General features: G+C 42.3%; 1 protein-coding gene across 1 annotated transcript in view; it reads right to left on the bottom strand.

Annotated features, from left to right (window-relative positions):
• The window catches only part of MIA3 (melanoma inhibitory activity family, member 3), a gene marked incomplete at its 3' end in the record, with an annotated part of 18,100 nt that extends 5,623 nt beyond the window's left edge, over positions 1-12,477 (bottom strand). The window contains exons 1-3 of the mRNA XM_006878015.1: positions 12,345-12,477; positions 7,858-7,991; positions 2,303-2,389 (exon numbers count right to left, since the gene is read on the bottom strand). Of these exons, the coding sequence (XP_006878077.1) occupies positions 2,303-2,389; positions 7,858-7,991; positions 12,345-12,477 (354 nt within the window). The remainder of the gene's footprint in view (positions 1-2,302; positions 2,390-7,857; positions 7,992-12,344) is intronic.
• Between the last annotated feature and the right edge of the window lie 422 nt (positions 12,478-12,899).

The raw sequence follows: 12,899 nt of genomic DNA, 5'->3' as shown, positions 1-12,899 counted from the left end.
TTTCTTAGAAGTACAATTAAGTGTTCTGGAATACTCATACTTCTCAATGTTGTCCATAGCTTGTCATGATCCACACAATTGAAAGCCTTTGCGTAGTCAATAAAGCACAGGTAAACATCCTTCCGATATTCTCTGCTTTCAGCCAAGATCCATCAGACATCAGTAATGATATCTCTCATTCCATGGCCTCTCTGAATCCAGCTTGAACCTCTGGGAGTTCTCTGTCAATGTATGATTGCAGCCATTTCTGTATTACCTGCAGCAAAACTTTACTAGCATGAGATAGCTCTGAGGCTCTGCCAAATCATCTAAGATTTGCCTAGGCCAGCAGCTCACCTGCACTCCAGCAACTCCAAAGAGTCTGCCCCTCAGAGATTTTTAAATGAAGGTGAAGTAACAATTATTATCAGCTTTTAAACTCCAGGAAATAATCAACTCTGGAATGAGGATTCCAAACTACAAAATCCCTTTTGTTATAAAGCTACTTTAAGTTCATGCACCATAGAGGAATGCTTTAAAGAAAGGAGCTTATAAATTTGAAACCAGACCTCACGGGAAACGCTCAGGCTCCCTTTTCCAATTCTAAAGCATAATCCCTTAAATCACTAGAGACTCTGTTAAGTTTGCATTTCTGGCATAGCACATAATTTAGGCTTTGATGTATTTTTATCATGGTTTTATAAATACAGGTATGTGTTAGTTAACATGTATGAGACGTTCTGTGAAACAGGACATCATGTGATTTGGACACTTTCTGAGCACCATATTCAAACCTTATATGGGAGGCTGCTTTCAGTTGTCTTCGTTACTGTCGTATTGCTGCCACTGCTGCTGACAGAGGTTGGAGGAACAAGCGCTGGCCGCAGGAGACACTGAGAAGGAGCGAGCAGGGCAGCAGAGCCTTGCCTGATGTTCCACCTGCCTGAGCAGTAGGAGAAGCTCAGCCCCACCGGCCTTGCTACCACCTGTCCGCTTGACTAAGTTCAAGAGCTCCCACCCAGAGTCATGCCCTCTGACACCTGCCTGGATGCCACCTGTGGCCCAATAGTGTCACGAGTCTGGATTTGGTTTTTTTTAAACCATTAAGGGAAATAATAAACAAAAGAAGAGCTGCTTTCACTTTAAAAAAAACAAAACAAAAACCTTCATGGGACAATGGATGTATATGCAGTCAGACATTAAACGAGGCATACCTATACTTAAGGAGCTCTGGCAGCGTAGTGGTTACGAATCAGGCTGCAAACCGCAAGGTGAGCAGTTCGAAACTACCAGCTATTCCACAGGAGAAAGATGACGCTTTCTGCTCCCGTAAAGATTTATAGCCTTGGAAACCCTGTACAGGGTCCCTATGAGTCGGAACCGACTCCACGGCACATAACAACAACAACAACCTATACTTAATGTGTCTAATTGCTATTCAATGAATAGTTTTTAAATTGGGATACCTACTCCTTTGCTTACAGTATGAACTTATTTAACTTCTTAAATTTAATAACTAGATACAAGGATAGTAAATTCTTAATTTTTCCACATATAAAGGAACAAAGAAAAGCCCTGCGAAGAGCATACATCCCACTAAGGCTTTCTGCTCCCATAAAGATCTGTAGCCTCAGAAACCTGTGCAGAGTCACTATGATTTAGAACTGACTCCACAGTACTTAACAACATCAACAAGGGTGTTGGAGGAGAACATTGAAAGTGCCATGGGCTGCCAAAAGAACCAACAGATCTGTGTTGGAAGAAGTACAGCCAGAGTGCTCCTTGGAGGTCAGGATGGCCAAACCTCGTCTCTTACACTTTGGACATATTGTCACTGGAGGAAAAAATCATGTTTGGTAAGGTGGAGGGTCAGAGAAAAAGAAGAACACCCCCAGTGAGATGGATTGGCAAAGTGGCAGCATCAATGGGCGCAAGCGTGGCAACAGCTGTGAGTTTGGCCCAGGACTGGGCAGTGTTTCGTTCTGTTGTGCACAGGGTCACTATGAGTCGGTGCCAACTCGATGGCACCTAACAACAACAGCAAGGGAACTTCTACTTCCACATAGCAGGTAAGTGTCTGATTATGCTAGGGAATCTCTGCTAACTTCTTTTCACATGTCTCCTTCTTTCCTGCCTTTCTGTCTTAAGGTTGTTTTATCCCAAATTAAAACCTGATGCACAACCATTAGAGATTTTTTTATTTTTCTGACCAAAACAAACAAATGAAACATTCAAAGACTTTCAAAAATAGTTAAATTAATTTAACTGATGAATTTATAAGCTAATTTATCACTGAGAACAAAAACAAAAATGTATGACTTACATCTGTTGGAAATTGTAACTCTTCTTTAGTGTATTCATGAACTACCTGGATTAAATCCTTTGGAAAATATCCAAAAATACGCCCAACCTACATGAAAGAATTGGCAAAAGGGACAAATATTAGTAAAATTTCTGCATGAGAAATTGTTAATGAGGGGAAACAGAAATAAGTAAGTATATGTAATTGAGCTTGATAATTGCTATTATTAATTATTCTGAGATCATTATTCCAATAAAGATTATTGTTTTGTTAAATGCCGTCAAGTCAGTTCCAACCCATAGCAACCACGTGTAGGGTTTCTGAGGAGCTACTGGTGAGCACGAACCACTGACCTTATGATTCAAACCGACTTTGCAATTCAGCACATTAACCCACAGCATCAGGACTCTGAATAAAGATTAAGTACATAATATTGTGAAACCAAGGTTTCTAAAACTATGAAAGTTTATTATTATCAATATTAAGCTTAATTCTAAACACAGGGCACAGGCTTTTGAAGTAGATAAAAAAGCTGCATATAAGATGATTATTGTATGATTTGTACTTAAAACTATGTAAACCAAAGCTGCTTTAACCTCTAATAAGAATTTACTTGTATATTTCACTGCATTACTCATAAACCAGTACTTACAAGTAATAAGAATATAAAGTTTCTAAAATGTATGACCACTACAACAAAACACAAGACAGATATTTCTTGATATTAGAAGATGTACTAGCTTTTTCAAAAGCTACACTTAGAGGTATTCTGACAGAAAATAAAATTGCAATGTAATTCTATTAATCTACAGACCAGACTTCAGTTGCATGCAAATGAAAACATCTATAGGAAATAACCCCATTCATCTTCAGCACTAACAATTAAGGTATAAAAAGCATGTCCTCTTAGCAAACATATACTGTATTTTACTAGCTACTGTCTGAATGGGAAGGTACATCTCTTCCTAATCATTACCTAAGAAGGAAATCAAATGCACAAAAGAAGAAAGGCCGTCTTATCACTAATTGTAAAATATCCCCATTCATGAATGCTCGTATTCTATCTGAAACCAGTATTTGTAGTTGAGTACTGCCAAGAAGATTAGATAAGACAGGGCAATTAAAAGGTGCTATATTGACAGGTGAAGTCTGAAATTCAAAGAAACCAAAAAACACTTAGACACAGAAGCAAGCATCATTTTGAAAACCCAGAGTTGGAGAGGTAAAACAAAGTAAAATATACTTTTCCCTTCTGAAGGAAATTTTGTCTAAATGTTATTAAAGAGAATCTGGAGAAGAGAAGGAAATCAGAAATATATGTTTAATCTTTTTCCATTGAGACCATAAACTAAAGCCGCTGCCATCAACTCGATTCCAACACACAGACCAGTATCTACATAAGGTCTGTAAATCTTTAAGGGAGCAGACAGTCTCAACTTTCTCTTATGGAACAGCTGGTAGGTTTGAACCAACAACCGTATGGTTAACAGTCCAGTGCCTAACCCACAGCACCAACAAGGGCCCCTTTGAGACCACTGTTGTTATTACTTCATCCAGAGCTCCCACCCAGAGCCATGTCCTCTGTCTCACCTGCCTGGATCCTACCTGTGGCCCAGCAGTTTCCGAGCAGTTCAAACCGACTTTGTGGTCTAGTACACACACCCACAGTGCCATACCAGGACTCCATAGTTGATTTAATATTCCATATTTATAAACTGCGTGTTGTTAAGAGCAGTTGAGTCAGTTCTGACTCACAGAAACCTGTATAGGATTTCCAAGGACTGGTTTGTCGGTTTGAACTGCCAACCTTGTCGATAGCAGTCCAGTGCTGATCCAACAGCACCACACCAGGACTCCCAGTGTCACATTTTTTTATGGTCTCACAAACACTATTGATGATGGACCCTCATGACTAAAAGTTACATTTAAGTCCAGCTATCCATAGGTATGAGGTTCTAGCCCACCAGCCTCTCTGCAGAGAAATATGAGGCTTTCTGCTCCTGAGAAGATTTAAAGCCTCGGAAAGCCTATTACAGAGTCACTATGAGTCGAAACCAACTCGACAGCACTTAACAACAACATCCATCCAATGCTTAATTTTGTTCCTGTGTATCATCCTTGCCAAGGAATTATTGATCTGATGTGAAAAAATTAGAATATGGCTTCAAAGAACAAATTCTGTGTTTTAGAATTTGCTATTAAGATTAATGTAAATAGGTATCCTTGCCTATGAGACAAGGTGCCTTCCATTACAGAGCTTTTGACTTTATAGACAGCACAGTGGTTACGATTTGGGCTGCTACCTCAAGGTCGGTAGTTCGAAGCTACCAGTGGTTCCGTGGGAGAAAGATGAGGTTTTCTGGTCCCATAAAGATTTACAGCCTCAGAAACCCTGTGCAGGGTCACTATGAGTTGGAAATGATTCCGTGGTACTTAACAACAACAACAAAGGTCATTGGGAGTCCTGGTGTGGCACCATAGGATAAGCTCTCCGCCACAAAGTCAGCTTGAACTTGCAAGGTTGGCAGTTCAAGCTCACCAGCCGCTCCTCGGAAACCCTATACAGGGTCGCTATGTGTCGGAATTGACTTGATGGCACTTAACAACAACAACAATAGTCACTGGGGAGTCCTGGTGTGGCATTGTAGGATAAGCATTGGACTGCAAGGTATGTTTAATTTAACCACAAGGTCAGTGGTTCAAACTCACTAGTTGCTGCTTAAAAACCCTATACAGGGTCGCTGAGTTGAAACTGACTTAACAGCACTTAACAACAACAACAAAGTTCTCTGGATGGAGCAAAAGTTTTGCACTTGACCTCTAATTGAATGGCTGTCCCAGAGGTACCACTGAAGAAAGACCTGTCATTCTGCTTCCATAAAGTTTTGTTGTTGGTGTTGTTAAGTGCCCTCAAGTGGATTCCAACTCATACCAACGCTGTATAGGGTTTCCAAGGAGCAGCTGGTGGGTTTGAACCGTAGACCTTGTGGTTCAAACTGACCTTACAGTCCAGTGCTTATCCTACAGCACCACACAATTCTATGGAACAGTTTAACTGTGTAACACTTAGAATTGCCATGAGATGGAATCAATTTGGTAGCAGTGGGTTTAAGACATATCAACAAACTAACTGCAACATGAGGCCATAAAAATGAATGCCACACAGCAATGTAAACAAAGTGCCACCTAAACCATCATCAGCGCTTTTTCAAGAAGGCAGGATAAAAGTTAGAACTCAGTCAGACAGGATTTCTAGAAGTTAAATATGGTCAAGAATAAAAAGTGTGGGGCAGAAAAATGCATGTTGAGTTCATTTGCCCAAATATCCAAAGATGAGTAAGGGAAAAACAACTTAACCATTATATGAAAAAATCATGCCCCAGTGTATGGAAAATACTTTCCAAGATACAGATTCAGAAATCTTGTTTGGTAGACTTAAATGTTAATAAATCTTGCTGGATACTCTTAAAAGAAACAAAATAAATTCTTCTCTGCATCGTATTAGAAGCCTTGGTGGCACAGTGGATTACACATTGGGCTGCTAACCACAAGGTCAGCAGTTCAAATCCAACAGACGTTCCAAAGGAGAAAGTAGAGGTTTTCTGTTTCTATGAAGATTCTCAGCCTTGGAGACCCTGAATAAGGTCATTATGAGTTAGCATTGATTTGATGGTAGTGGCTTTGTTTTTCTGGTTTTTGTTTTGTATGGTGTGATTCACCTGGGATTCTGCCTGAAGACTAAGGCTGTAATACCTGACCACATGACTTTTTGAGATTTCTCCCTGGGAATCTAGAGCACCAACAAAATAAATCTATTTTTCTGTATGGGGGTATCTCAAACCTTATTTTCTGCTGAGTTTCTGTTTGTTATGACCTTGAGATTAAACACTTACACAGTTGAGACTGGGTCATTTGTCTATGTTTGGACAGTCCAAAGGACATCACAGACCACTACTACTTTAAGTAATCTGCTGCCAAAGAGCTCTTTACAGTGCTAAAGAACACAAATGTCATGTTGAGGACTGGAGTATACCTGACTTAAAGGTATTTTCAATCACTTTATATGCCTGTGAAAACTGGACAAAGAATTAAGAAAGACCTGAGAAGAATTGATGTATGTGAATTATTGTGTTGACCAAGAAGATGGAAATTAACATGGACTGCCAGAACAAAGAAACAAATCTGTCTAGGAAGAAGTACATGCAGAATGCCTGTCCCTTAGAAGAGAACATGGTAAAACTTTTAGTTTCACACACTGTGGACATGTTTTCAAGAGGACCCTGTTCCTGGGAAAGGGCAGCCTGGTAAAATTTATGGTAAGCAGAAAAAAACAGAGGAAGCCCTCAATGAGACGGACTGACACAGTGGCTATAACAGTGGACTCACACAAAGCAACAATTATGCGGCTGGTGCAAGGCCAGACAGTATCTCATTCTGTTGCACATAGGGTCACTAGGAGTTGGAACCAACTCAACAGCTCCTCACAATTTCAGTAAATATACAGTCCACACACCATACTTCTTAAAAAGAAGATAATATCGCATAAGGCTCTCAACTAGGCCACTCTGTGTGAATCTCCTTGAATATCAGGGCATCCAGGAATCAAGCTGGAAGTAGTATCCCTGGAGAGCCTCCAGAAGTATCTGAGAAGCGGAAAAGGAATGACCCAAAAGTTGCTAAAAGTCAACAAACAGCAAAGCACACAACAAACATGGATTTTGCTTTTTGAACAAACTAGTAATAGCACAAATGATTAGGTAACACTATTCCCAGGGATGTCCATTTTCCACAAATACTAATAATGTAATTATAGAAAATAAAATGTGCATAAAATGAACTCTAAACTTGTGTGGCTGATAAACTATCCTGCATGTAGTTTACAGGGAAAACCTAATGCCCAAGAATCCAATCAAAATAAAGAGTCCCTTCCTTTTTGAAACACGACAGTTAAGGATGTTCAGGTTGTTAGCATTTTAACCTTTAACATGTATGGAACACCATGACTGGTAAGCACCATGTTGCTGAGAAGCAATAGGCAGAATCAGTTCAACTCTAGGAAAGAAACCTGAGCTGAGCCCCAACTCTCTGTCAGAGACCCAGAGCTATCTTCTGTTTTCACTCAAGCAGAGAAAACAGGTTGTTGTTGTTGTCAGGTGCCATCGAGTCAGAACTGTAGCAACCCCATGCACAGCAGAATGAAACAATGTCCGATCCTGGGCCAACCTCACTACCGCTGCCACACTTGAATCCATCAATGATGCCACCTGGCTGATCCATCTCGTTGGGAGTCTTCCTCTTTTTCTCTGACCCTCCACCTTACCCAGCATGACATCCTTCTCCAGCAACTGTTCCCTCCTGACAACATGTCAAAGTATGAAAGAAGAAGTTTAGCCATCTTGGCCTCCAAGGAGCACTCTGGCTGCACTTCTTCCAAAACAGATCTATTGGTTCTTTTGGCAGTCCATGGCAACAGGTTAATCCCCTCAAAAGTCCCAAGAAAACACCGTTATATAAATCTACAGTGCTAACAAGGGAATAAAAAGAAAGAAAATAAGGTACATCACATTTTTACTTACACTTCCAGCCCAAACTTCAGGTGATCTCCCTGCCAGTTTATAGTAGACATATACAGGATCTCCTTTTTTTAAATTCACAAAACGACAGTCTGGGCCTGTGAAATCTTCGAGGGCTTCACCACGGTACATTAGCACTGTATGTAGAGAAAGACAAAATTCACCAAGTATCACGATTCAACTTTTGTAGTCCACAATAATTGGTCAAGAAATAGAAGAATCCACTATAAACAATCAAGTTTCTCCAGTATTCTCCAAAATCACTTTCAATTCATATTATTCATAGTCTCAAAATATCAAATACCCTTAGAGCTTTACTGTTAGAGGAGTTCCAGTGTGGTTCGGACAATTAACGTTCTTGGCTGCTAACAAAAGAGATGGAGGTTCAGGTATTCCCAGAATCACCCAGAGGTGCCTTGGAAGAAAAGTCTAGCAATCTACTTTTTTAAAAAATAAGCCATTAAAAACCTTATGGCCTATAGACCTCCTCTGACACCCATGGGGTCATCATGAACAGCAGTCCTTTTGATGGCAACTGATAACTGGTTACTGTTCTATATCTATAGTTAAAGGAAAGAAAAAACAAAACCTTTTCCCATTTTCCCCTGTGGATGACACTGAGAAAGAGAAAATAGTGGGTCCTCCACCACACATGGCTGATCTCAGGGGAAGCTCTTGGTTCCCTGTCTAACCCTCTAACCCTCAATCTTTGCTGTTTCTTAATTGTAAAAAGCATCATTTTGCAAATGGGTAAGCCTGAGCACAGCCACTAGCTACATGTAGAAGCAATGGAGCAACTAGGAAGAACACAAGGGAACTCCCAAGGGGTCAATTAACTTGAACTAACCACTAAAAGGCACTGCCTATAAGTTGCGGTAACTGCTACCAAGCAGCAGTAAACACTGTCAATTTCATCTGCAGCTGAATTGTTCCCTCCGTATAATATCTAAACAAATTATTGGGAAAGTACACTGTACCATACTATAGACCCAATTACATAAACGAGGCAGTATCTTCTGAGAGCAAATAATGTTGACTGTTTCAAAACAAAGGGGGAAAAATGACCCTTATTTATATTTTCTACAAACAAAATAAAAAATGGGTATCAGTGATAACAGGGACGATAAGAATACATCCATTATCTTTAAACATGAAATGTAGGCCTTATATCACACTTGATCTAAACACTGGTAGAAGCAGTATTTTCCCTTTGACCAACACATAGTTTATGATGTTGACTCATATAAACAATAAGTGCATTTACATAGCAGAAAAAAAAGGATGCAATGGAAATATTTTTTTTTCCTAGAAGTCAATTAGCAATAAAATACATAAAAATATATCTTTAAGTCTTTCATGACCAAATAACATTCTACTTTGAATTTTTGGTTGAAAAGTACTAGACTGCTAATCACTGGGTTAGCAGTTCAAACCCACCAACCACTCCAAGGGAGAAGGATGAGGCTTTTTGCTCCTGTAAAAATTTGCAGTCTCGGAAATCCGATGCAGGATTCCTATATGGAATTGACTCAATGGTGGTATATTTTGGGTTTACCATGTTTGCAGTTAATGGAAGGTATGCTGAAATCAAGAGGGAAACATATTTGGAGCTATTATGGGATTTGACCATGGAGCTCTGGTAGCATAGTGGTTACGAATCATGCTGCAAACCTCAAGGTCAGCAGTTCAAAACTACCAGCTGTTCCACAAGAGAAAGATGAGGCTTTCTGCTCCTATAAAGATTTACAGCCTCAGAAACCCTGATCAGGGTCACTATGGGTCAGAACCGACTCGATGGCGATGGCACTTAACAAAAACAACAGTATGGACTTTGACCAGGCAGTGTTTTGTTCTGTTGTGCATAAGGTTGCTAGGAATTGAAACCAACTCAATGGCACCTAACACCAACATAGACTTTGACACAATTATGTGGGACACGTATGTCCCACAGAGACTCTGGTGGTAAGTGGTCGGATGAGATCCATTTTTCCAGTTCACCCATTTAAACAGGTCCCCACCAGGTGGTAACATACACTACAACTGGCACAGCAGTTTCCCGAGAAACCTGAGAGGCTGAGAATGGTGATGGGTGATATACTCATATGTCCCACAGGCCACAAAAGGGTTAAATATGTATTCAAAAACCAAAAACAGAGATCCAGAGAGGGTTGTTTGCTTTCTGAAACCAAAATCTGATTATTTTAATATATGTCAACATCCTGATTCAGGCTGAAGGTGATGGACACTTAGCGATGGGCGTTCTATCAGAATTGCAAATGACAGCATTACTCTTAAAACCCTCAGAATTGTTGTTAGGTGCCATCCAGTCAGTTCTAGCTCATAGCAAACCTATGCACAAAAGAAGAAAACACTGCCCGTTCCTGCCCCATCCTCAAAAACTTTGTTACCCTAGAGCCCACTGCTGCTGCCACTGTGCCAATCCATCTCATTGGGGGGTCTCCCTCTTTTTTGGTGACCCTTGACTTTGCCAAGCATGATGTCCTTCTCCAGTGACTAGTCCCTCCTGATAATATGTTCATTGTATGAGAGACGAAGTCTAGCTATCCTAACTTCTAAGGAGCATTCTGGCTGTACCGAGAATGTTGTTGTTAAGTAAGTTCCTTCAGACTCATAATGACCCTGTATAGGCTTTTCAAGGAGCAGCTGGTGACTCTGAACTGCCGAGCTGGTGGATAGTAGTCCAGTGCTTATCCTATAGCAACAACACAGCAAAAACCCAGGCTCTGTTCATTTATATCTCTATGTACATATTCCATTTTTCAAGTAATGTTACAACTATGGGCCCTTCCAACACTATGTTTTAATACTGATGATGCATCAGTGATGTTAAGTTATATTAAGGAGCTCAGGTAGAAGAGCACTTGAAAGCAAAAAACAGCAACCCTTCTTACTAATAACCTGGTGTTGCTCTGAGAAAACTGAAGGAAGTAGTAGTTGTGGAAATTGGGCTGCTTTTGGTGTGTTTATTTATGTCAGCTCTAGGGTAATCTCTTGGGAGAAAGATAAGGCTTTCTGCTCCCGTAAAGATTTACAGCCTCAGAAACTGTGTACAGGGTCACTATGAGTCAGAACCGACTCCACAGCACTTAACAACAACAACAACAACAGGGTAATCTCTGGAGTCCTGGTGTGGCGCTGTAGGTTAATGTGCAAGATCTGTTTGAACCACAAGGTCATCAGTTCAAGTTCACCAGCTGTTACACAGGAACCCTCTATGGGGTCTATATGAGTGGCAAGAAACTCCACGGTACCTAACAACAATAAGGGTCACCTCTAGGACTCCTGATGTGGCTCTGTAGGATAAGTACCAGACTACTAACCTCAAGGCCGGAGGTTCAAACTCACCAGTTACTCCTCAGAAACCCTTATACACGGTCACCATGAGTTGGAACACTCTCAACAGCACTTAACAACAAATTAGAAATCACCTCCTTCTTCCTTTAATGTTGGTGTAGTAACAGGGACTCCTTCAGCTTATGAAACTTGTCTTTGAATAACATCAATTTGAATATGAGTAGTAAACTATTGCTTACAATTTATGAACTACCATTTCTACAACGGTTGTCTGTAAATTCTAAATTCAGCAAACACATGTGAAGTGATTCCAACAGCATCAGTGACTAAGGCTAAAACTGGTTTGTCTTGTAAGATCCTTGGGATATTTTTTATTATTACATTAATAACCCTCTTCATCTGAGTCTGTAGATCTCCGTCGTCCATACCGCCCCCAATTAGGGACTGGGAAACAATTCCGCTTCCTGCGCACAGAAGAAGTGGCTACCGGTCCCATGTGGCAGAAGCCCAGCCTCTGCCTCTTTCAAAAGTGAGACTTTTGGCTTTTCTGCTGCCCTGACAGTTTGCAAGGAGACTTCAAGGCACAGAAATGACAGGATAAGACAGAGAGCAGAGACCTTGGAGTACAGAGCGTGCACAGACTCCGGATTCATCCCAAACCTAAACTCCAATCGGCAGTAGGCGTCCCAAATACCAGTTACCAGAAGGGCAGAGGGACAAGCTCCATATCCCAGGAAAGCGCAAGGGTGCAGGGACAGCACCAGGTCACCTTTTCCGAGTCTCATCCTCAACCTGCCAATAGACACCAAGGGAGAACAGCTCTTGACTGCAGCGTGGGGAACCGAGGGTGAGCGGCGCATAGCCCCATTCCCCTCCGATTCGTGTCCCACTGGGTTGAGGGAGACTGCGGGCCACCAAGAACCCCGCCTAAGTCAGCAAAGCAAAGATCAAACGCTGGCAACAAGTGGGAAGTGCAGCCCCCCAGAGTGAGGACCCTCTGGCCCTGGCGACTGTAGAGGCAGAGGGGAGAAACGCAGGGAACCGTGGAACCGTGGTGAGACCCAAGGCTCGTCCACCTCTGCGCCACAACCCCCGCTCCAAAGGCACGGCGGAGACCCCCGGGCCGCGCCCCACCCGCCTGTTCGTCCTGCCTGCCGGCAGGCCCACACACTTACTGCTGCATTCCTCATCTGCGCACAGCTTGTGCTCCGAGAAGCGCCGGCCCAAGCCTGGGTCCTGCTGACCCAGCACTCGCCAGGGCGGCCCGAACTGGAGCAGCCAGAAGAGCAGCCAGAGCGCCGCAGCCATGTTGTGGTCAGCTCCGAGGAGCCAGTAATGCGGAGGAGGCCCCCGGGCGCGGGAGGCGGTGCCGGGGGCGGAGCGCAGGAGTCCGGGGAGGGTAGGCGGACCGGCTCCCTGGAAAGGGCTCTAACTGACACGTCAGCAGGGTCTCTGGAAGAGAGTAAGGGTAGAGGGGTAGGAGTGCCTCAAGGAGGAGGACTGTGAGCTCCCTCCTTTCTCCCGAGACCTTCTCTACTGGTCGCTACCTGGGCAACCAGGAAAACGGCTAAAGTAATAGAACCTACTATTGTGAGGTAATGGAGCTCTGGTAGCGTAGTGGTTACAGGCCGCCAACCTCTGTGAGGTAATGGAGCTCTGGTAGCGTAGTGGTTACGAATCGGGCCACCAACCTTAATGTCAGTGGTTCGAAACTACCAGCTGCTCCACGG

Source organism: Chrysochloris asiatica, unplaced genomic scaffold (genome assembly GCF_000296735.1).
Source record: "Chrysochloris asiatica unplaced genomic scaffold, ChrAsi1.0 scaffold01000, whole genome shotgun sequence".
Classification (NCBI taxonomy): Eukaryota; Metazoa; Chordata; class Mammalia; order Afrosoricida; family Chrysochloridae; genus Chrysochloris; species Chrysochloris asiatica.
This window is presented reverse-complemented; position numbering and strand designations above follow the sequence as displayed.